At 37.1% G+C, this 21,787-nt stretch overlaps 6 protein-coding genes across 11 annotated transcripts; 2 read left to right on the top strand and 4 right to left on the bottom strand.

Annotated features, from left to right (window-relative positions):
* Positions 1-5: 5 nt before the first annotated feature.
* LOC132204472 (beta-alanine transporter-like) lies at positions 6-5,800 on the bottom strand. Its single transcript, XM_059632992.1, has 12 exons — positions 5,670-5,800; positions 4,851-5,065; positions 4,636-4,792; positions 3,066-3,169; positions 2,847-3,001; positions 2,621-2,789; positions 2,211-2,337; positions 1,622-1,964; positions 969-1,147; positions 734-915; positions 630-680; positions 6-243 (listed from the first exon to the last, which is right to left on the bottom strand). Exons 2-12 carry the CDS (start codon positions 5,054-5,056, stop codon positions 156-158), a joined length of 1,761 nt encoding a protein of 586 aa, XP_059488975.1. The 5' UTR covers positions 5,057-5,065; positions 5,670-5,800; the 3' UTR covers positions 6-155.
* Positions 5,801-5,967: 167 nt separating this feature from the next.
* LOC132204462 (PAN2-PAN3 deadenylation complex subunit PAN3) lies at positions 5,968-11,806 on the bottom strand. Of its 3 annotated transcripts, none has more exons than XM_059632977.1 (14): positions 11,681-11,806; positions 11,504-11,622; positions 11,161-11,249; positions 11,025-11,099; positions 10,420-10,653; positions 9,749-10,070; positions 9,192-9,350; positions 9,015-9,131; positions 8,792-8,956; positions 8,100-8,457; positions 7,823-8,014; positions 7,607-7,769; positions 7,215-7,349; positions 5,968-7,156 (listed from the first exon to the last, which is right to left on the bottom strand). In XM_059632977.1, exons 2-13 carry the CDS (start codon positions 11,520-11,522, stop codon positions 7,233-7,235), a joined length of 2,010 nt encoding a protein of 669 aa, XP_059488960.1. In that variant the 5' UTR covers positions 11,523-11,622; positions 11,681-11,806; the 3' UTR covers positions 5,968-7,156; positions 7,215-7,232. The 3 variants fall into 3 exon arrangements, with proteins under 3 accessions (XP_059488960.1, XP_059488962.1, XP_059488961.1); XM_059632979.1 differs by having other exon boundaries at positions 11,161-11,246; XM_059632978.1 differs by lacking the exon at positions 11,681-11,806 and having other exon boundaries at positions 9,749-10,067; positions 11,504-11,674.
* Positions 11,807-12,181: 375 nt separating this feature from the next.
* On the bottom strand, positions 12,182-15,509 carry LOC132204274 (uncharacterized). Of its 3 annotated transcripts, none has more exons than XM_059632673.1 (5): positions 15,473-15,509; positions 14,659-14,770; positions 14,191-14,345; positions 13,622-14,118; positions 12,182-13,204 (listed from the first exon to the last, which is right to left on the bottom strand). In XM_059632673.1, exons 2-5 carry the CDS (start codon positions 14,676-14,678, stop codon positions 12,359-12,361), a joined length of 1,518 nt encoding a protein of 505 aa, XP_059488656.1. In that variant the 5' UTR covers positions 14,679-14,770; positions 15,473-15,509; the 3' UTR covers positions 12,182-12,358. The 3 variants fall into 3 exon arrangements, with proteins under 3 accessions (XP_059488656.1, XP_059488657.1, XP_059488658.1); XM_059632674.1 differs by having other exon boundaries at positions 15,366-15,476; XM_059632675.1 differs by lacking the exon at positions 15,473-15,509 and adding an exon at positions 15,160-15,181.
* A 1,535-nt stretch (positions 15,510-17,044) lies between these two features.
* LOC132204549 (uncharacterized) lies at positions 17,045-18,401 on the bottom strand. Its single transcript, XM_059633124.1, has 4 exons — positions 18,246-18,401; positions 17,546-17,744; positions 17,246-17,493; positions 17,045-17,187 (listed from the first exon to the last, which is right to left on the bottom strand). The coding sequence occupies exons 2-3, from the start codon at positions 17,733-17,735 to the stop codon at positions 17,246-17,248; spliced, it is 438 nt and encodes a 145-aa protein (XP_059489107.1). The 5' UTR covers positions 17,736-17,744; positions 18,246-18,401; the 3' UTR covers positions 17,045-17,187.
* Positions 18,402-18,434: 33 nt separating this feature from the next.
* Positions 18,435-19,777, top strand: LOC132204550 (vesicle transport protein GOT1B). 2 transcript variants are annotated; one of them, XM_059633126.1, is made up of 6 exons: positions 18,435-18,771; positions 18,845-18,936; positions 18,996-19,174; positions 19,227-19,308; positions 19,389-19,451; positions 19,541-19,777. In XM_059633126.1, exons 1-5 carry the CDS (start codon positions 18,747-18,749, stop codon positions 19,419-19,421), a joined length of 411 nt encoding a protein of 136 aa, XP_059489109.1. In that variant the 5' UTR covers positions 18,435-18,746; the 3' UTR covers positions 19,422-19,451; positions 19,541-19,777. The 2 variants fall into 2 exon arrangements, with proteins under 2 accessions (XP_059489109.1, XP_059489108.1); XM_059633125.1 differs by lacking the exon at positions 19,389-19,451 and having other exon boundaries at positions 19,541-19,775.
* Positions 19,778-20,271: 494 nt separating this feature from the next.
* Positions 20,272-21,725, top strand: LOC132204851 (BLOC-1-related complex subunit 6). Its single transcript, XM_059633685.1, has 6 exons — positions 20,272-20,507; positions 20,571-20,805; positions 20,859-21,037; positions 21,093-21,176; positions 21,235-21,311; positions 21,521-21,725. The coding sequence occupies exons 1-6, from the start codon at positions 20,460-20,462 to the stop codon at positions 21,570-21,572; spliced, it is 675 nt and encodes a 224-aa protein (XP_059489668.1). The 5' UTR covers positions 20,272-20,459; the 3' UTR covers positions 21,573-21,725.
* Positions 21,726-21,787: the final 62 nt, after the last annotated feature.

Here is a 21,787-nt window from a genome sequence, read left to right as displayed (position 1 = left end):
GCAAGTTTTTAAATCCATTTTATTTCAAAAGACAGAAAAAAACGCCTGCAGCAATTAGCGGTAGGCAACCTGTCGGATACGTTTACAGGACAGGTTGCATACCTCACACCTGCAGCTACTATCTCTACCTGAAATTTGATATGTATAATTGTGGATCACACCACGCTGATCATGTACATCTCCTCTTTGGGAGGGAACGAGTTTCCGGCAGCGTCTCTATTTTTTACTTGGTGCTCCAGAAGACTAAAAAAAGAACACAAAAAAACTTTTTATATATAAAGGGCTTTTCCAACGGTTTATATGTGTTAACAAAATTTCTGAATTAGAAGATCTGGGAAGTTTTCTTTTGAAAAAATTTGTAAAAAAATTTACACCTTAAAAAAATAAAATCATTTGAAAGATAAAAAAAATTAAATTTTTCAGCAAATATTTATGGATTTTTTTAAATTTACAAGTTTATAATGTGGAACAACTTATTTATTTGAGATCGATTTTTACCCAAAATTACTAAAAGAATTTTTTGCTCATAAATTCTGTTTAATTGGAATTTTTTGTTAATTAATTTTGTATGAAAATCCGAAAATATTTCAAACAAGCACTTTTTCAATTTTTATCGCTCTTATTTTTACCTCGTCAAAGGTGATTCGGTATTTGTTGAAATGTGAGCCACCTTCACCATTCTGAAACAATTTGACATTAAAATTAAATTATTAAATTTATTACTTTTTCTCACTTTTTGGGTGGCATGCATGTGCAGAAATCGCCACATCCCCAGTGTTTGCCAAACTCCTCGCCGTCCTCGAGCGTGTTTGGCAAACTCTGGTGCAGCGTTTCGGGCAGCATCAGGCTGAAAATGCCTCCGAGCACCAAGAGAGCGCCCATCACCATCAAAGGCAGCACCAGCATGCCCGCACCCTAATTAAAACTGCATGAGTACAAATGTAAATTTCGGGGTGAAAAAAAAGTACCAGATAATTGACCAAAGGGATCAAAGTGGGGCCCAACATGCCCACCACCGAGCTGAAACTCATTCCGAGGCCGCGGACCACCGTGGGGTACAACTCGGAGGCCATCAGAGGCAGCACCACGTAGCTGGACGAAATGCCCATTTTGCCGACGCAGTAGAGAGAAAGAGTTACCAAATCATCTGAAAGGATTTAAAATTTAGAAATTTCTAGTCAATATTATATGCAATATTAAAATTGTAGATTTTGAAAGAAAAAAAAATTATTTATTTGTTAAATTTGGATAGGTGTTGTCGAGAGGATTTCAGCGATAATCGGAAAGAATACTTTTGAACTGTAATTTAATAAATTTTCAGACAATTTCTATAATTTTAAGCTAATTGTAAATAATGGGTCCGAACTTTGATTTGAAAATCAGTTATTAGCTGAAGTAAAAAATAATCTATTATAAATCGTTGGATTAGAATTGTCTAGGCAATGAAAATCAATTTTAAAATTTTGAATTTAAAATGCTTTAATAGCTTGGACATTAATTTGAGGCTCCAAAATATCTAAAATACGGTAGATGAACAAAAAAGTTGCATTACTTCTAAAACGATGGATATCCTAAATTTTACTCTTTTGAAGTTTATTTTCAGAATATTTATTATAATAACCGTTTTGGACCAAAAAGGTGGCAAGACAGGCGGATCCTCCGATGACCATGCTGAGGCAAAGGGTCCACCTGCGACCCCAGCAGTCCATGGCCGGCCACAGGAAGATGTAGGTGGGCAGTTCAACGACCCCAGCGAGGAAAAAGTTCAAAAACTCGTCGCCGCCGAGCACTGGCGCGTAGTAAGACAAACCCACGTAAACGGACGTGTTGGTGAACCAAATGAACGTGATGATCAGGGTCTTCCTTCGCAGGTTTGGAGTCTTCAGCAGATCCCACAAGCCATAGGAACGCTCCTCCGAATTCTGGCGTTTTTGCTGCAGGTGCAGCTCAACCTGTTGTCTTCGCTAAAGGTTCATGAATTAAAATATTTAATTTGTAAATAAAAAAAAAATTATTGGATGATACACTAATTTTAATTGTAAAAAGCAAGTTAGCTATTTGAGGGTAGTCAATAATCAATAATTAAATTTAGTATAAAAACATGAAGTAAATTATGAAGTTCAATAAATGCAAAAATTAAATTCTAGATAATAATGAAACAATGTTAACTAATTTACTAAAAAATCTAAAAGTATAAGTGAAAAATTTACCCTGAGACGAACAAAGTAGTCGGCTGGCAGGACCTTGCCGTTGACCCGGGCCATTGTTTTCAGAATTTCATCTGCTTCTTCAAATCTGCCTCTTGCAAGAAGCCACCTCGGCGATTCAGGCAAAACCCTTTTTTGTAAATTGAATTAAATTTTAAATTAGTAAAGCAAATCATCTGACTTATAAATAGTGTAAAATTTTTAACGAATTACCAGAATAACCAATTTCATCAAAAATAGGCAACCTCGAAAGGATTATTTTAAAATATTTAATTAAAAACGTTTGGTTGCTAATAAATTATGATTATTTTTATGTTATAATTTTCAATCCAATAAGGGCAATAAGCTAATCTTAAATGTGTGCTTCATATTATTATATAATATTAATTTTCTTTCGAAATTTTGAGACGTACCACCAATAGAAAAAGAATGAGAGGAAAGGGAGGGACGTGGCCAGTGCCAACTGCCTCCAGTCCCTGACCAAGTAGACAATTCCGGACAGCAAGACCAGTCCAATGGAGTACGCGATGTTGGTCATGATGGTGCACAGCGTCCGCTTTTCTGGCCCCACAAGTTCAATTGCTATGAAAAATTATTTTTATTTTACATATTATCTTTTTTTTTTAAATTTTGACGGACATAAGACATAGGGGGTGCCAAGGATGGCAGGTACGGTGAAGCCGACTCCGACCCTGAGCACCAGCCAGGTCGTGAAGTCTTGAGCAAACGCGGTGGCGATGCCAAAGGCGCACTGTATCAGCAGGTAGATGAAGAAAGACGGTCGCCGACCCAAACTTTAAATTAAAAGGTTGATTTACTTGATTTCTGCAGAAAGAAATTTTTATATAATTAAATCACCTGTCCTGCAGGTAGCCAAAAACGTAATTTCCTACAAGTCCACCCACACCGAGCAAAACCAGGGCCAAAGTGGTATAAAAGGTTTTGTCACAAACTATGTCCCACTGAAATATGAAAAAAAAAAGTTAAAGTTTTCAGGAATTTCATCTTAATTCAAGGTTAAACCTTAAAAAAATTCGGAAAATTAATTTAAATAAATGACAATTTTCTTGTTTAAATTTTTTTCTGATTAAATTCATGTCATTTGTTTGAAATTTTTTTCAATTTAGGCACGATCTTTTAAAATATGACAAAAACAGCATAATATAGTGCCCCTATTAGAATAATTCGGCACAGGACACCAAATTGTAATCAGGATGTTCCCAATCAAGCAAATCGGCAACCCCTGCAAAGCAAAGTGGTCAGCGGTCTCTAAGTTTTTACTATGTCTCTTTCAAGCTCTTTTCCGGCATTTTTGTTAATACTTTATTATGCCAAATGCATGATTCTGATTTTTTTACATTACTTTTTTTGTGATGCAAAGCTTACCATATGGATGGAGAATAAATAAATAAATATATTATCTGATCGGTTTCAAATTTATTTTACCATCATTTATAAAATTTTCACCGTCCCATCAAATTTTATAAAAAATTTCCAAAAATCATTTAAATTTTATCGTCTTTGAGAAGTTTGGGCACCAGTTAGCGCTTATTACTGTTAAAACAGTATTTCCATTATAGATATAGATAGGCATTTTACACTATAAATGCTTTAAAAATAAAATATGTTTTGATAATATGATCAGCCAAATAATAATTGAAAATTACTCTGATCTGGATGTTTCAGAGACATCAGAAGAGAAAATTGAAATAATTTTCGAGAAAAAATTCATTGCATTATTTTTGTGGTGGCGTAATGAGTTAATTTTTAAATAAAATTAAATCGTTTTTTCTGAATCTGAATCTCTTTCACGCAAAAAAGGTGATCACATACAAATAAAGCTTTTCGATTTCTTTTATTTTTTATGTGAACGCTATAAATTATTAAAATGTGTATTCGATCGGGCCTGTCTCGTCGCCAAAACTAACGCCTGACTGGGTGCGGATGTGCGGATTGGGGTTCCGTAAAGGGGTGCCGCCGAATTGGGATTCGCGACCGCAGCGCAGACATGCCGACCGTAGTCCTGGCAACAGACAGACACGCGTACCACGTGATGCGGCAAAATTCGCTCCACGCGCGCCACCCCTATTGCATGCATAGTAATTTGCTGCGATGCACCGAGTAATTGGACATTTATTGAGACTAACTGCGCGAGAATAAGAAGAAAATGTTCTTGCAAATTGTTCTTCTCAAATAAATTTCAAGCAAATAAGAAAATAAGAAAGAAATCATAAATTAAATTCTATTGGCATTTTAAATTTATATAATATTTACCTTTAATTTTTATTTAAAAAATTGTTAAAGCAATGGTGTTTAGAAACGTTCAAAATAATTTATTATTTATTTCTCCATCTTATTGGAGTCAAAATATTTTTATCTTAAATTTGAATTTAATTATTTAATAAGAAAGCAATATCGATTGAAAAACCTCAGTGACGACGGTGTTGATGTACTCGGAAAAGTCGTAGTCCCATCCGTAAGAGCAGGAAACGGTTGAGTTCTCTTTAAAATTCTCCCGCAGGTCGTCGTAGTTGCGGTCGTACATCAGACACTTGCTGTGCGAACCATCCTCCTCCAACGGAATACTAATTTTGTGTCCTTCATGAAAATTTTTACCTGTGTGACTACTTTCGAAGGGCAAACCTGAGGTTCCGCGCCTCCTGTAAAGTGAGGTTTTGACCTTCGAGTTGCGGCACGCGACACCAGTGCTCCGGACTGGCGGTCATGAAGATCTGGTTGTACGCGTGGAAACCGCACGGCAGGACGCCTGGCAGAAGCACCAGGTACAAAACCATCTGCTGGTACGTCCCGAATTCGCCGACGTCCGGCAAAATCGTGTCCAGATCCATCCTCGCAAACTTTTGAATAAAAAGAAAGAAAAAATGGAAAAACATTAAAATTTTAGATTGGTCCCTTTGAGAGGTTTTCAACAATATTATGGTGGATGGGCAAATATTTCAAAATATAGCGTAATGAAATTAATTTTGAAAAAAGAAATCAGTGGAATATCGTCATGAAAGAGAAAACCTGATTTTTTTTTTTTTTTTTTAGAAAAGTGTTCAAAAATCCATTAAAAAAAGATTGGACGTAGGCTTTATTTAAAAAATTAAAAAAAAATCTAAATTCCGACAAAACAAGGTCTTGAAAATTTTTAAAGTCATGCTAACTACATTCAAAGGAGTTTATAACGTTATTTTAAGAGAGGGTTCTTCACAAATTTGAACTGCTTATAAGATTCATCTCATCCCCCATTTAAAACAATATTATGAGTTAATTTTAAACCTGCTGGTAGTATCAAAACTACGAGTATAATTACAATGTGCAGTGCATTTAGGCAACAAAAAAATAGACAAAATAAAAAGTCAGAAATAAAGATTTAAAATATAATAAATTTTTCAATTGTTTGACGAAATTCTAAATATTAAAAAAAAAAAATCAAATGATTGTGAAATTTTTAAATACCAGAAGAGCTGCGTTTGTGTCAGAAGGTGCGGACGGTCACTTCCATGGTGCGGAGGGCCAGCTCGGAACAAAGCAGCAGAACATCGCGATCACCGGCGCGAAATGCCGAGCGGACTGCAGTCGACCCTCGCGCGCTCAGTGGGGGCGCAGCGCCAATTGAGCACCACCCTCTTTGGAAACTTCAATCTCAATTGACAACAATTGATGAGTGGGTGCTCCTCACTTTGATTTGGACTATTAACGCTAAATTGGACCCTAATCGCCGATGGTCGATGCAACGAGAAAAACAAAACAAATGTATCGATTTGCGATTTTGCACTTTATTTAAAATAAGACATTTACATAAAATATTGATTGATCTTTACACATATCACGCCTTTTAAACCAAAAACGCTCACATTCATAATATATATATATTGAATTCTCAGAATCTCTTTATTTTTATTATTCCAACTAAAAACATGTGTATCCATTTTTGTTCTTTATCGCTATACCGAAATTTCAGAAATAAAATTTTAAATAACCTCGCAAGTTTTGGCGGGCTGCTGACGTTGGCGCGCGAGTAATAGTTCAAGCCAAATTCAACAAAAAGCAACAACAAATTCGACTTGATTTGTGAAAACGGTCTTCTCGTACTTCCACCAGCTCATCTCCACGATAACATTTTTCAAATTTCAGCAAAACAGAAATTTCAAAAAGATACGCAATTCAATTCGGTTGATCACATTTTTCACTTAGGAGGTCATCGCTTGGACGACACAATGGAAATAGTGAAACAAACATACATAATAATTCTGCTTGTAGGGGGGCTCGTCAGGGACAATTATTTATTTAGTGCCCAGTCAATCAATCAATTTTATTGCTGTTCGATTGAGCGCTGCTGGGCGGCGTGATTTCGAAGAGATTAATCCCAACGAGAGGCTTTTTGAATTTGTTTCCAACAGTAAAACAGCAACTGGGTGATGTGGAGGAGATTCGCCCGACTTTTACAAAGTTTTGTGTGTATTGCTTTTTGCAAATTTTTTCATAAGTACGCAGTAAAATTGGATTGATTTTTCTTCTTCTTCATTCACCGTTTTAAAGCATTTTGGTTTTGTTAGAGTGCCTAAGAATTAACAATATTATAATAAATTAAGTCTTTTATCACACTTTCTTCGATATTTTTCTCTTTTTTTTTTGTGCTGTCTTTCATTATCCTCTCGCAGTAAAGTCACTCAAATGAAAACTCAAATCATTGAGCACTTTTCAATCATATCAGTTTGATTTTTTTTTCTGAACTATTTTCCAATCGAATCGATCAACTAGCGCTCGTTAGCTTCAAGTTTTTAGTGTTTTTATCAAAATTATTTCAATACTTATATACTTTTGAAACTGGAATGTAGCAGATTAGGTGTTAAAAGTAGTGGGTTCAAGTGACTTTGAAATGTCATTTCTTTTGTTTCTCGATGCTGTACGGCATTAGAAGAAAGATCTCTTAGAGCTTCACCCTGGAATTTGAGGAAATGATGCCGTCCACGAGTCGGACTACAATGAAAATTCTCCTACCTGGACGGCAGTTTAGCCTTAAGAAAATGCATTGGCCGCCTGGACGATTTCATCAAAACTCTGCTCTAGACAGTGCTTCAGCTCAGCGTACGTTACAACTAACACAGACTGCTCGTCTCTCGACATCAGACAGATCTATAAATGAATAGATTTTTTAATAAATACTTTACAAAATAAATGGCACAAAAATTTCTTAGCAACATTGAACATGTGGAATGTTTAATTTTTCCTCCACAATTTTTAATTCTTTCAAGTCAAAAAAAATGTTAAATTTCATATCAAGACATTTTAATCAAAATCAATGCTTTTAAATCTATTAAAAAATTCACTCAATTTTATTCTTATTTATCAAAAATTATTGAAATTAATTCATGCCGATCAATCCAACCAACCTGCTCATCAGTTCCTGCGTCCAACTTGTTGAGGCAAGACACAATGTGCGCCATGTCGATCCACGGCTTGCCGTCTTCACTCACTTGGTGGAACACATAGTCACGGAAAAGTTTCAACATGTACCTGTCACCGTTCTCACTCCAAGTTTGATCCATATTCAGCCTGAGTCAATTAAAATTTAGTTATTTTAAATCAGATCAATTTGTTGGAATTACTCTGGTCTCTCGTTAATGATCCCCAACTTTGTCAGCAGGCGGACAAGGCGGCCATTCTCAATCTCTTTGGAAACCTCGTTTTCCAACAGGTCACAACGCTGCTGAGTGGCATCTAATTGCGTGTAAAACCGAGCTCCAATCATAGGCATCAGGTCACTGACGGAGCGTCTGGTTGAGTTTGACAAAAGGTACCTGCAGAGACCAACAAAATAAAAACCGGGTCAAATGTAACAAAGTTGAAATATTTTCAGAAATAGGTTGGATTGAATTAAATTACACAATGAGATTCCTGAGGTCGCTCGAATAGCTGCGGGAGACAAGTTCGAGCGAGGTTTGAATGTTTTCCCTCTTGACCGCCAACATGGACTTGCAGGCGAGCGCCAACACAAGCCGGCCGAGCGCCAACAGGTCTTCCTGCTGGTGGACGGTGGCCATCGAGACGTTGGCGGTGGCGTCAAACATGACGACGTCGGCAATGCCGCAAAAGCTGAGCCGCAGTCGAGGCACATTGCCGTCTGTAAGGATCACCTTACTGGGGTGCAGGCAGCGGTAGGCGAGGCCTGCGTTGTGGATTGTTCGCAGGGCGGACGTCAGCTGGATCACGTAGCTCCAGATCAACGGCTCGGGCAACAAACCTGGACAAGGTGAAAAGTTGTCTAAATTTTTGAAAAATCAAATACTAGAATTTAAAAAATTGACTCTAATCTTGAAAGAAATAAAATTTAAGCCCTATGATGCATGATCAATGATAAACTTTTAAATTGTACATTCATTGTATGCAAAGTGGGTCTAATTATAAAAAATTTGAAATTGCCTAATTTTTTTAAACCAATCTTCAAGCGAACTAATATCATAAGAAAAATTATCTCTCTTCCCCTTATATTTTCAATATATTTGCGTTTAGTTAATTAAAAGCAAAGAGTACGGCTAAAATGTGTTAGAATTTCCTATTTATAATGAAAAGCTTACTAGCATGTTGCCTGAGCAGGGCATTCTTGGTGTGGCTGTAAGGCCGGGCAACATTGTGATCTCCGTTGAACGGGTCAGGGAAGCCATTTGCTTGGTCGCTGGCCGAAAAGTGCTTCGACATGAGCGTCTCCGCGCCAGGATGATAGTCATACACAAAGACAATGGCTGCACCGGCAAATATTTGTAAAAAATTCGTTCAAAAAAAATCACCATTCAAAATTACAATTGTCGTTGAAGGCCTTGGTGGTGAAGACTTCCTTTATCTGCACAATATTCGAGTGCTGGATCCTTTTCCATGAGTCCATGTTGGCCATGCACTTGAGATTGGCCAGTCGGAAGCCTGTTTCAATTAAAATTTGAATGAAAATAAAATAAATTTTCTCTGAAAAGAATAGCAAACCGTGAACTCTCCGCAAGCAGAAGCGAGCGCCGCTTTTCGTGTGGGTTGCCTTCAGAGTCGAGGTCTGGTAGGATATCACTTGTGATGTCTTCTGATTGGCCCCTGCCACTGGCTCCAGAGAACACAGCTCGTGGTAGTTATCAATCTCAGCAGGCAAGTCTGAGAGTGAAAATCATTTAAAAATACATTCAGTCAAAATAACTGATAATTATTGACATTTTCAAAACATGTTATTGATAAAGATTAAACGAAAATGAATTTATATTGACGTTTGTTGTAAATATTTTCAGATTGCATAATACAACTGTGATAACAAGTTTTTTTTTAAAGATACTAGATCTTAAAAACCTTCAAATAGATATTTTCTATATAAAATTTAAAATTTTAAAATAATTTTAAGTAAAAACGGATCAGAGAGTAAACGTATGTCAACAATTGTATTTAAACAATTACATTTTGATTTTTTTTCAATTGCATTAACTAAATGCATTTTAAATTGATCAAAATAGGTCTAAAATTTCAGAACCACATTTTTATTATTTTTTTTTTTTCATTACCAGGGTACGCAGGGCCGTTCGGCTGGGCAAGAACGAGTGCATTGCGGTTAAGGAGCTCAAGACGGAACTCTTCCAACAGGTAGTAGCTGCCCAAAGAGTTGGTCAGGTGAGTTGTGTGGCTGGTCGAGCTCATCGACGGCTGCTGCGTCGGCTGGGTGGCCCTGTTGGGCGAAGAGGCGCTCGGGGCCTTGGTCAGGTGGCTTGGGGTGCCAGGGTAGGCGTGGAAGTTGGGCATCACCATCGGGGATGAGTCAGCCCGCGTTGGGGTGCTGGACCCAGTACCACTGGTTGGGTAAAAGTAGGTCGTGCCACCAACATTCTCCTAGTGGCAAAGTACAAACGGGACTTAAATTACGTTTGAATTTATTTCTACTACAAAAAATCAACTAAGATTTCAATTCAATTCAAACTTGTAAAAAAAAAATATTTTAAATAACAATTTAAATTAAATTGCATAAATTTCAGGAGGGAACCAATTTTGGATATTAAAATACAAACCGTATCTAAATCTGAGCACTTGTACAATTAAAAAGATTATTTTGATTTCCTTCTATTTTTTTTCTTTCAAAAAACCCATTCCTGTTAAAATTCAAAATTCTTTCCGCATCTGAACTAATTTTTTCCAAAAGCTGTCAGATTTTTACAGTCGAGAAAGTGAGCTTTATTTTCACCTGGTAAGTGGAAGTCATTGACATGTTTTGGGCGTCACCCAGGGCGTCCAAGGGCGGCGTTTCCCTGTGCCTGGCCAGTCTCTGGGAAGTGGAGTTCAGCATTGAGGCGGACGGCTCTCCTGCGTACTCGGGGTTGTAGCTTTTGGCTGCCGGAGACTCGGCATTGGCAGTGATGCCCGAGTAAGTGAAATTCCCTGCGCTTGCCGAGTTTGGCACAAACTCGTTGCCTAATACCTGCGGAAACAAAGAAAAATGGTTAATTTTATTTACTTCTCATAAATTCAGAAAATTTCCTTCGTGAAAATTTGCTAATCCAGCATTTTCCCGCCAAATTTGAATATATTTACTGGAAATGTCACAAGAGATTCTCAGCGCGACTGGACTTTCTTTAAGTTGAAAACATCAGATGCATAACTTTCTACCAATAGGCAGCAAAATAAGTAGAACACTCCATAAAAAAATAGCAACTATTAAATATTTCATGTATGGTTTCACTTTTAGTATAGAAAAATATATGCAGTTGAAATATTTTCCAAGCTAATGATTTCAAAATTGAGATTTTAAAATAATTTAAAAATTTTTGTAAAAAAAATCAATTTTTTTACCTTCTTCATGGAGAGATTGTCCAGACTTAGAGATGCTATGCCTTTATTAAGTACTTGGCTGGTCGAAGCAGTTCCCTGCAATTTTTAAAATGCAAGTAAAATTCAAGTGACATTTAAATAGGCCAAAGTTCCTCACCATGTAAGTGGCCAACTTTGACTCCTGAGGAACGCCTCCGTTTGGCCTGTTGAACATCAGTCCGTAAACGTCCATTTTCTCACTTCCTGCTGCAAATTTCCAAAAATTAAATGCAAATTACGACATGGATTGAAAGTGCAACAGTGCTATTGTGAGACCCTCTAGGATTAAAGTGACAGCCTAGCAACAGGGTGCATAGAGCCGTGGGAAAATGAGGGTTTTCGGGCCGTCCGAGGGCCCGCCCGAGCGAGATCGGGGCCTTGGAGCGGCCGAGGGCAGAGGTCGGGAGGGTCGAGGGCGGCGACGAGGGTCTCATTCGGCGTCGACAAGATGATATACGCACCAGCAGCTGTCGGGTCCATGACGGAACACTGACACGGGACAATGGCACAGCGAGTGTCTCAGCCTGGCTCACCGTCTCTTGGACGCCGGGACGCCGACTCGCACGCGCGGCTGCATCTTCTGCAAAACAAGTCCGAGTTGCGGCCAGTCGACCCCGGGCTCTATTTACATCTCTCACCTTTCGGCAACGATCCACCAACCGCTTGATGCACTCTCGTATTTTTTTCGATTTGCGAGCCTCCTCAGCAAAACTACTACGTCCGCCAAAGGACGACGCTCATTGGTCGAGACACCGAGCGATGCTAGCGCCACTCACTGAATGGCGGGAAATCGAATTCTGATTTGCTGAGGCAAATTATTATTATTTTAATTTTCATAAAGAAATTTCGAGTTTTAATTTTATAATAGACAGAAAATGTTAAATGTTAGGATTCAAATTTAAATTTGGGTGAATGGCAATTAGTACCACTCAAAGAGTAATTTCATTAAATACTAATACTTAATACTCATGAATTCGTTGACCAAAAATATAGCGGATTCACCAAAAAATTTACTCTTTTGGGACACATCAAAACATGATTGGATTTAGAAAAAAAGTTAGACTAGAAAAAAATCACGGTTTGTTAAAAAATTGCAAATGCTGAGCTTCTAACTATATGAACTTAAAAAGTGAGTTAAATGCAGTAAAAGAAACTATTTATTATTCAGACCATTAAGACCTTCAAACCATCAATGGAAGCTTTTATTTTTCCACTGGTAAAAAAAACATTGCATGACACGAAAATACAAGGCAGTAGTAGATTAGGCAAGCAGAACCAGAATGATGGATCATTTGGGTTTTAAATTACGGGGTCTCTCAGCCTCGAAGGCAACTGAATTTAAGGCCTTCCACTCGAGAGAGACTGGACGACAGCACATAAGCACGAAGATCATCACTATTGACTACAATGCGCATATATTCCAGTCTTGGTGCATGAAGAGCAAGGAGACAGAGGAACTTTAAAACATTGGAGGGAGTGTCCGTCATCAATCCAAATGACAAAATAATTGTCTTCAGTTTCTGCAATAAAGGTCCCTCGACAAGGCACTGGATCAAATGGGACAAGCTAGAAAGTGAATTGCAAAACATGTGAATGCTCACTATATTTTTAGATTTTAGTACAAGCTGCATCAACTCTGATTCACTGGAAATGTGAAATCCAGAAAAGTTAACATATGTAAACTCTTCCATGTTCTGGAAGTGGTCGACTGATTGTGAGCGATAAGGAGAATTTTCAAAGGACACAATGCCGCCAATATGAAGACGACGCAACTTCGGACACTTCACAATTATCTTGTAAGGGTCCACAGTGCGATTATCAAAGCGCACAACATGAAGATCTTCAAGCCTGTCTCCACATTGGGAAAGCACCTCATGAAATTGTAAACTGCCAAAACCATCTAAGCTCAACGAGGTCAGTTTTGAGATGACACTGAAAAGTTGCTGCGGTGCAACAGGAGATGGATTGTTAATTGCTAGTTCTTCAAGGTACGGCACCAATTCATAATCAAAATCACTAAAAACTTTCATTTCCCGAAGTGAGAGTTTTCTGTTGCCTGGGATTTGATGGTTGTTGTGGTATTCATTACCTCCAAAAAGGTACTGCAGATTTGGCAGGTGACTAAGGCACTCAGCTTTGAAATGGTTGTACCAATAGTTGTCCTGCAGAACAGAAAAAGATTAGTGGTGATAATAAGTGTTGTGAAGATACAAAATTACGAAAAAAAAAAACTGTACTGCACAGAAAATCCCCTCCCCACCGTATGTGCAAAATGTTTGTGCGGCAGCACCAAATAATTAATTAAATATAAAACTTTTACTGCCGTAGGTTATATTTATAGCCCATTTCAAGCGTGGACCTCTCTTGAGCTCCCCCCCCCCCCCCCTCTTAATTTGAGAGAATTTGTGTTTTGCTATCTTTTCACATTTTGTCTGTGTCATCTTCATCGAACCAATTTAGTTCGTACTTTCAACTTATATCAGTCATTTTCACATTATTTTTTCCTCAAATTTTCTATGCAACCACTTGATTTATGATTAAGATTGAATAATTTAAACAATAACATCAATAACACAAACCTCATTATCAGTCTGAGAAAATGGTAGTTGGATTTCAAGCCTTTCTAGTCTTTGTAGGGCGAACAAATTTGTCATGAGGTCAATGTTGACACCCTCAAATGTAACGGACAGTGTGCGTAGGTTTGGAAAGTGCTTCGAGATCTGGATCAGGTCGTCTGAGGTGCACAGATAGCTACTGTAACATATGTGCTCCAGCTTTGGGAACCTTTTCAGGTATGGCAGCACACTCTCCATAAGACCCGACAAGCAACGAGTGTCCGATATCTTCTCCAAATTTGGACACCTATCGATGAGCATCTCCCACACTTGCTGGTCAAGGTTGTGGAAGGTTCTAAAGATGACAAAGTTGAACTCCTTTGTGAATTCATTCAGAAGCACTTTTCCAGCTAAATCAAACATCCAGTTAGCCATTCCCAGTGTCTGCACAACGCCATCAATTTCTCCTAAATCAAAGTGCTCTTCTGCGTACTTTTGAATTTCTTTTTGCAGTGAGAGGGCTGAAATCACAAATTGTTTTGATGGAATTATCCTATTTGACCTGTATTTTTATTAAAAAAAAAATTACTTACGAATGGCAAAAGGTGTGAGGCAGGAGGGCTTTTGGAATGCACATTTCTCACTGGCAGTCACTAATTTCTCCATTGCAAGTTGTCGCAAAGGTCTAAGTCTCCTTGCTGCAGACCTTTTGGCCCTGGCCATCTGCACAATTTTCTCCAATAACTCACTGAAAGGTTTGATTTAAATATTTAGAAAATTCAATATAAAACCATATTATTGAACATGTCTAAACCTGACCAAGTGCAATTATATAATTTATTATATTATTTTTAGAAAATATTCTATAACCTAATTTTTCCTTTCGAAAATAAATTTTAATGAAATTCCTGAATAAAAGCAAAACAAGACAACAGAAGTAATACATAATCCTGAAATAATTATGTAGTATCCCAGTTGCTAAAACCGACTTTTATACGGATATTATCCTCTCCAGAGTGGATAATACTTGATTCTAATATAATTGGTAATTCATGTCACACCTTTCCGCAGACTCTGCCATATTTTCCTTTGAAAGTGTCTCTGCTCTCTTCTGGTCTCAAAGTCTCAGGCACTGTCCATGCTCTGCTCAAATTCGAACGATCTTTATGGCACCTGTGAATAATTCTGACATTAAACTACATGCTCAAAATTTCGTCATTTATGATTCATTGCTAATGAATGCAATTCTCGTCGACCCCACACAAACAATCAATCCAAATTATGTAAAGCACCCTCTTGTCGGACCCAAGACGGAGGAGACCTGTGGTTTTGGCCAGCCAAGTCTCGTGTCTGACATCCGACAATGGGTTTATTTTTCACAATACAAAACGAATACATAAATATTATTACAAATAATACGAACTGCGCGCATAATGCATAATTTCACTTATTTCTGAACACAAAGAGAAGAGATAAGCATAAAGCAACCAAGTATAAATTTAATGGGAATTTAAGGAATATTGTTGCAGCTATGGGCCATGTGACAAAAAACAAATATGTACATAGTACACGAAGAAGAGGAGGACCATCAGGACCTGAAACCTGAAGGACACCTCCCTTGACCTTGTAAATGCAAAAAGACACGCCAAAGTCTCCTCCCAGCAAGCTGCCAATTCTACATCTACAGCGGCAACCGGCAACCCAGAGTCACAGTAACGTCATCCGATTAACCCAATTAAATCTTTTAAACAACGGCTTATGAATATACCGTTCTGTTCTAAGATCACGAACGAACAAAATCCAAAAATATTTCCCCGAAAATCCTCTCCAGTCCGCGGAAAATCGCGAAATAATGTGAGTTCTTGCAACACGTACCTGCCTTGCACCGAAAGAGCAGCGAGGCGAGTGTTTTTATTTTTGATTGGCTATTTGGATGTGCGCGTAGGCGGATGTCATTTTTTTCACTTTGCGCGCGAAAGAAAGTTGAGTCAGCAATAAGCCAAGAGTAAGCTAGTATTTTTACCATTTTTACTACATACGCTTTGCATGATCTAGCTGTCTTCCTAAATTTTTAATTTAAAATTTAGTTTAAAAAATAAGACCTGGCTGTATGGTAACCACTAAAGCCAAAAACAACAACAACAAGCAGTTTTTTTCCCTATTTTTAATTATTACATCTTGCAGTGTGAGGTCAACGTTTTAGTTAAATTCTGCGCTGTTATAAAAAAATAAAAGGTATTCCCAGGGAATTCCAAATTGATTGCTGCCAAAATATACATAAAATAGCAAAAGTAATGAATAGGAAATATAATTGAAAATCGAAAAAATTTATTATTTGTATCAGTATTCATTTAAAAATTATTGCAATGTAACTCCGATATTTAAATTAGATACCTTCCATAAAATTATCAGAAAAATTAACAAATTTAAAATAAAAACACAATCAAGAAGGTTCCTTTGTAACGTGTAGTGGACAAAGACGATGATTATTTAGTTGAGCAGGTGTCTTTTTTCTTTCAAAACCCATTGAGGAAAAGCAGATATTTTAAATTCAAATCTCAAATCAACCCTCGATCGTGAAATTATAGCACAGAAACATTCAAAATTCTTTATTTTTTACCCTTTTGGCAGCAAATGAATGTGCAAAATTAGACCCGTCATTATAACAAAAGAGCTCCTAATGTGGAGCCGTAAAAAAAAAATACATCTTGCGATTTTCTTAATCCAATGAAATTATGCCATTTATATAGAATTTCATCTCCTTGGAAGGTGTTATTTTTTTCCTGAAGAATCTAATTTAATTCCTAAACATGTTATCAAAAGAAATTGTTACTGTCCATGAACATCTTATAATGCAACTTAAGAAATTGACAGGCATAAAGGAAAAATTATCTAATAATCTATATTATAAAATTTCTAGCTTTATTGAAAAATACTCCACACCATGAACAAATAACATCAAAGGCACTATAAATCAGTTTTGGTTTAAGATGCGTAAAATTCATGTATAAGTCGGAAAATCTTCTGTTGTCATAATCGAGATGTAAAATTGGACGGCATGGATTGTGCACTTAAATCGAGTTTTCAGTTCAAATAATCCATACATTTCTCTACCCTTCTCATTCCTGGACGGATTAATTGTATAAAGCTATTCAAGTAAAAAATAGTTCATTGAAATAAAATTAGCTACCTTTCCTAATGAAGGTAATGAAAAATTTGAATATTTAGGTTTAAATCAGATCTACTTCTTTCAAAATGATAAATCTGAATATGCCCCTCTTTCTAAATTTAAATTTTTGATATAAAACTGGAATATTTTTCTAACAGAAAATAAGTGTTGAACACAAGTAAAAATGATTGCGTAGACATTAAGGGTAGCTGATGTTTTGCTCGTAGGTCTTGTCGCTCCACTGCTCGAGTTCCTGTTCAGAACCTTCTCGGAGGCGGTCGCTGCGTGGAGGCGGAGGAGCCGGCTCGGTCACCCTGGCCCTGCACCAACGCTCTCCGAATTTGAGGACCAAAATGGCCACAATGATGGCGAGCATGGCCACTGCGGCCACAGGTGGCCAAAAAACGTACATTCCCATTTTCTGAAAACAACACAATTTTAAATAAACTTTATTTTGAAATCAAATTATCAGTTTTTACTTAGATGTCACTCTCCCTCTTCTCCCGACTTCCGTACAAGTGGGGTGGGGTTGAGGTGCGAGTTGACTCGGTGAAACTGGCCGAGATGGCAGGGTAGGTGGACGCGGTCGAGTACTGGATGGGGGTAGGGTCGATCTCAGGGTAGTGGATCGGTGGAGGAGGTGGTGCTTTGCCTTCAAGTTCGGAAATGTCGAGGGGCAGCTGGTTGTGAGGGGTGCGTGTCCAGATCGGAATCAACAGCTGATTGCCTATTTTAAAAAATTATAATTCAACACTAATTAGGTTAAATTAAATTCAGACCAGTGTTGATGTCGGACCAGTAGCCGGCGTGTTCAGAGCAGCAGCAGAAAATAAAGTTGAGCAACAGCAGGGCGGCGACCACCACCAGACAGATGCAGATTGTGATGTAAAATGGGGTGAAGTCACCGTATTCGCGCTTCACAAAGAAATCGTTTAAATACGGGTCTTGTGTCGGCAGATTGTAACTCATTATAACATCCTGTAATTAAAATATAGCACGTTAAAAATTTTCAAAATAATTATTTCACTGTTATTATTGTATGGTTTCAATTAAAAATGTTTTATTTGAGGAAAGCAGCGATAATATTTATGTATCTATAGTTTGATATAAAAATCCTTTAAAAAATTCCAGTTAATTTGGGTGTGGTCACCTGGTCTGCAACCATCTCGAACAAAATGCATACAGTTAATTTTATGCGTAATTTTTATCAATTAAAATGATTTATATTTCTGCTTATTCACGAGAGAGAAAAAGATTAAAAGTATATGCTTTAAATTTTCTCAAAGTGAAACAAATACGGATATTTTGGAAATGGTCACATCCAAGCCAAACATAAACAACGCGATAATGGTGCGCTTATAATTTCAAGAATAAGTACAATTGTTTCATAATTGGTAACTTTTTCGCTAAGAAAGACTTGAATGAACATTTATTATCAAGTAATTAACAATCTAGGAACAAAATTAGGGAAATAATCACCTAGGAAACGCGAGCTGAAGCCAAAAACAGCGCCAACCACCTGCAGTTTTGTATTCTTTTTCAGGACGCGCGTACTTCGGTGTGCACAAAGGAGTGCCGTGGAGAAATTCCCAGCCTTGTCGGTCGCGATCAGCCAATGGCGTGCGTCGTTCCGCAAATCAAGGACGGGGATTGGTGCAAATGATTTTCCGTGCATTTAGCAAATAGCAAAGCTGGCAAAGCAAAGTAGCAAAACAAAAATTGTATGTAGCAACTGCATGAAAATTAATTGTCCTTCGTTTTGCGAGCCGGTATTTTTGAGATTTTGCCAAAAACCAGCCGATAGTTTTGAGATCGACTTCATTTTTGCATACGTCCGTCCAAAGCTAAATGTTTTGATTGCTGAGTCGCCGAAATTCTTCAGATTTTGAGCTGAATGACGTGGAAGCAGCAGTTGGACGCCTTTGTTTTGTTTTGATTTGTATGCAAAACTTTCAAGGAATTTAATTTAGCAAGTCCAAAATGTTTGAGATCACTGACTTGCAAAGTAAGTTGTGTTAGTAGGATTTTTTTGTATTTTCCTTTGAAAATTGGTGTTACTAAAAACCCTGATTTTTCAGAAATTGGCGTAGGCCTGGTTGGATTTGGCGCAGCATTTCTGTTCCTAGGAGTTCTCCTTCTCTTCGACAAAGGCCTTTTGGCAATAGGAAATGTAAAGCCCGTAGATTTGATTTGGTAATAAAATTTCTTAAGCAATTTTTCTTTGCGTAGATTTTATTCATCTGCGGCTTGGCCTGCGTCATCGGGCTTGAGAGGACTTTCAGATTTTTCTTCCAGAAGCACAAAGCCAGAGGCACACTGTCCTTTTTCGGAGGGATTGCCGTCGTCCTTCTCGGCTGGCCTCTCATTGGCATGCTAGTCGAAACCTACGGCTTTTTCCTTCTCTTCAGGTTATTTATAAATAATTAATTCCTTTCCATTCATAAGTTTAAACTATTGCAGAGGATTCTTCCCAGCAGCTATCAATTTCATGAGGAGGCTCCCTGTCTTAGGAACGCTCCTGAACATGCCAGGAATCAAATCGGTACGGATTAATTTTAATAGAAAAGAAAAATTCCAAAACAGTCAAAAGTTTCGCTCTCCACATGTGATATTATTTTTCAGTTTCTCCCAGTGGCAGAGGACGAAGCAATTTAAATTAATATCTCAATTTTATAATTCACATGGGTAATGAATTGTCTTTTCTTAATGGTCTGCGGGGATGAAATTTAATTCGTGTATACTTGAAAGTTTGTTTTAATCTGTTTTACTTTTAGGTTGTTGATCGGTTAGCTGGTGACCAAAACAGGTTAAATGTTTGAAGAGCAAAAAATTCAAAAGATGCTGAGTTTTGCCTCTCTCTATCCTGCACTTTTTGAAAGAAAGCAACTACGAACGTCATTAAAATATTATAATTGTACAGCCGTTTCCATGCACTCGTTTTAATGGCCACCGTGTGGCTGGATGTTTCTTGTGGAATAAAATAAATAATTAAGTTATGAAAAATAAAGTAACAAGCTGCCTAAATATCCATAAAAATTGTGTAAAATTATAGATATATTTTGAAGTGGATGAGAGATTATATCTTGTAGTAAATCTAGTATAGTTATTGCTTTAAAACATTTGTTACTGAGAGATTATAAAACAAAAATATTCTCTGATTGATTTTTTTATATTTATACATTTAAAATTACAGTGAAAATGCACTAAATATCTATTTAATCTAAAATCTTAGATCAAATTTTCAATTTTGTACCATAGATGGCACTGCAGGTACTAAATATCACAAATAACATTCAAATATTTCCGAAGTAAGTTAATTTAGTAAATAAAAAACTAAATATATTAATTAAATGACGAAATTCGAGTTCTATATAAATAGAATGCAGATTTGTACATAATTTAACTGAAATATCAACGCTCGCAAAACATTTTTTGCATGTAAAAATGCGCCATGTTTGCCACCTAGCGGCGAATTCAAAAACTCATCCTTAGCGGTGCTCGTGCTGCGGTGTTGATGTAAAAAGAGCAAATCAAAACAAATCACCAGAATCAGCTTCAGGTTTCCACTTTGAGTTTATTAGCGGTCTTTGAGCAGTTCTTAAATCCAACTGAATGCATTATTAATTTATCCGTTTTCGTGAATTGAAAAAGCTCAGTGAAATTGCCAGATCGTTCTCAATTATAATTTGCACCATGGCAGACGACCAAAAATTTGGAGTTGATCTTGAAGATGATTGCAAAGTAATCAATCAATTTTCTTTAAATTTTAACATTGATTTAATGCTCTTTTTAATGAAATTCTAGATGACTGACATGACTGCTTCGTATTCGGAGATTTCCTTCGATTCACAACCGGCGTCGCCCGTTGGGTCGACAATTTTCGACGACCACGGTTTCGCCAGTCGACCTGACACTCTAGAGCTGGGCGACGGTCTGGTCAGGATAGAAGGAACCCTTACTCAGGAGGGAGACATGGTCTCCTTTGTGGCGGAAGACCTGGAAACGAAAATCAAACTTGCCAGTCCGGTCTCGAGAAAAGGTTTTTCGAAGAAAAAAAAATAAACCAACAAAATTTTATGTCAATTTTTACAGAAACTCCGGTGGGTCCAGTTGGCTCATGGAACTCTGGTTCCAACCTGTACAAACAGGCCCTGATGCCGCAGATGCCCAGTGTTGATCCGAGTATTTTAAACGATTTGGAGGCCGAAGCTAAAAGAATTGCCACTTCAGTCGACACACTGACGGAAAACCTGGCTGGAATTTTGCACAGCGTAATTTAAAAAAAAAAAATTGTAAATTCAGTTGTACAATTAAAATTTCTGACAGGTTTCAGCGCTCACAGTGGAATGTCTTGAAACCTACAGAGATGCTGTGTGCAAAACTTGCGACTCTGTGGATTCTAATATCAAGGTTGAATTATTTATTTTTTTTAAGTGTGGAAATTTTAATAACGTTTTGGTACTTTTAGGCTATGTATCAGTTGATGGCCAAAACTGAGGAGTTAAGCAAATCAATGAAACCCATTTATACTTTGGCTGAGCAAATGTGAGTACAGCCAAATTTTTATCAATATTTTAAGTTAAAATGCAAACAGTCTCTGAGTGAGCTACATTGTAGCAAAACTCGTAAGAAAAACAATCTTGTTTTCTGCGAGTTGATTAAGTCTAAAGTGGTTAACTTGGAGGATGTGTATTATGTTATAAAAGATTTTCAAATTCGTCACTTTGAGCAAATTCTTCCACTGGGTGTTGCAGAAAGGAACTGAAAAGACTTTTGGATTTATTAGAAAATGCGGTTAACGTTTAAACGGCAACTTCTTTCTATGTCAACCACATCGCAGATCTCACAACCATAATTTATAATTCCAACAAATTTAAAACAAATTACGTAGAAGTAAAATAGTTATTTATAGTTGATGTAAAGGATAATGTGATAATTAAGAAAAAACAGAAAATAATATTAAAGGAAGATTAAATTAAAATGCAGATTTTTCTGTTGAAAACTATTAAAAAATAACAAGT

The sequence above is a fragment of the Neocloeon triangulifer genome, unplaced genomic scaffold, assembly GCF_031216515.1.
Source record: "Neocloeon triangulifer isolate White Clay Creek 2 clone unplaced genomic scaffold, ASM3121651v1 ptg000022l, whole genome shotgun sequence".
Lineage (NCBI taxonomy): Eukaryota > Metazoa > Arthropoda > Insecta > Ephemeroptera > Baetidae > Neocloeon > Neocloeon triangulifer.
The sequence above is the reverse complement of the archived record's forward strand: the minus strand, read 5'-3'. Positions and strand labels throughout refer to the sequence as shown.

What these genes read in the sequence shown, in the direction of transcription:
- LOC132204550 (XM_059633125.1), top strand. Translation starts at nt 18,747, where the DNA reads ATGTTTGAGATCACTGACTTGCAAA. An exon ending in GGCTTTTTCCTTCTCTTCAG is followed by an intron (nt 19,175 to 19,226) that starts GTTATTTATAAA and finishes AAACTATTGCAG; the next exon opens with AGGATTCTTCCCAGCAGCTA. An exon ending in ACATGCCAGGAATCAAATCG is followed by an intron (nt 19,309 to 19,540) that starts GTACGGATTAAT and finishes TTTTACTTTTAG; the next exon opens with GTTGTTGATCGGTTAGCTGG.
- LOC132204462 (XM_059632977.1), bottom strand. An exon ending in ATCATTAACGAGAGACCAGA is followed by an intron (nt 7,770 to 7,822) that starts GTAATTCCAACA and finishes TAATTGACTCAG; the next exon opens with GCTGAATATGGATCAAACTT. An exon ending in ACGCAGGAACTGATGAGCAG is followed by an intron (nt 7,350 to 7,606) that starts GTTGGTTGGATT and finishes ATTCATTTATAG; the next exon opens with ATCTGTCTGATGTCGAGAGA.
- LOC132204472 (XM_059632992.1), bottom strand. Translation starts at nt 5,056, where the DNA reads ATGGATCTGGACACGATTTTGCCGGACGTCGGCGAATTCGGGACGTAC. An exon ending in ACTACTTTGTTCGTCTCAGG is followed by an intron (nt 1,965 to 2,210) that starts GTAAATTTTTCA and finishes ATGAACCTTTAG; the next exon opens with CGAAGACAACAGGTTGAGCT. An exon ending in ACCGAATCACCTTTGACGAG is followed by an intron (nt 244 to 629) that starts GTAAAAATAAGA and finishes TTCTTTTTTTAG; the next exon opens with TCTTCTGGAGCACCAAGTAA.
- LOC132204549 (XM_059633124.1), bottom strand. Translation starts at nt 17,735, where the DNA reads ATGAGTTACAATCTGCCGACACAAGACCCGTATTTAAACGATTTCTTT. An exon ending in CTGGTCCGACATCAACACTG is followed by an intron (nt 17,494 to 17,545) that starts GTCTGAATTTAA and finishes TTTTTAAAATAG; the next exon opens with GCAATCAGCTGTTGATTCCG.
- LOC132204274 (XM_059632673.1), bottom strand. Translation starts at nt 14,678, where the DNA reads ATGGCAGAGTCTGCGGAAAG. An exon ending in CCTCACACCTTTTGCCATTC is followed by an intron (nt 14,119 to 14,190) that starts GTAAGTAATTTT and finishes TTGTGATTTCAG; the next exon opens with CCCTCTCACTGCAAAAAGAA. An exon ending in TTTCTCAGACTGATAATGAG is followed by an intron (nt 13,205 to 13,621) that starts GTTTGTGTTATT and finishes TCTGTTCTGCAG; the next exon opens with GACAACTATTGGTACAACCA.
- LOC132204851 (XM_059633685.1), top strand. Translation starts at nt 20,460, where the DNA reads ATGGCAGACGACCAAAAATTTGGAGTTGATCTTGAAGATGATTGCAAA. An exon ending in TGGCTGGAATTTTGCACAGC is followed by an intron (nt 21,038 to 21,092) that starts GTAATTTAAAAA and finishes AATTTCTGACAG; the next exon opens with GTTTCAGCGCTCACAGTGGA. An exon ending in TATACTTTGGCTGAGCAAAT is followed by an intron (nt 21,312 to 21,520) that starts GTGAGTACAGCC and finishes TGGGTGTTGCAG; the next exon opens with AAAGGAACTGAAAAGACTTT.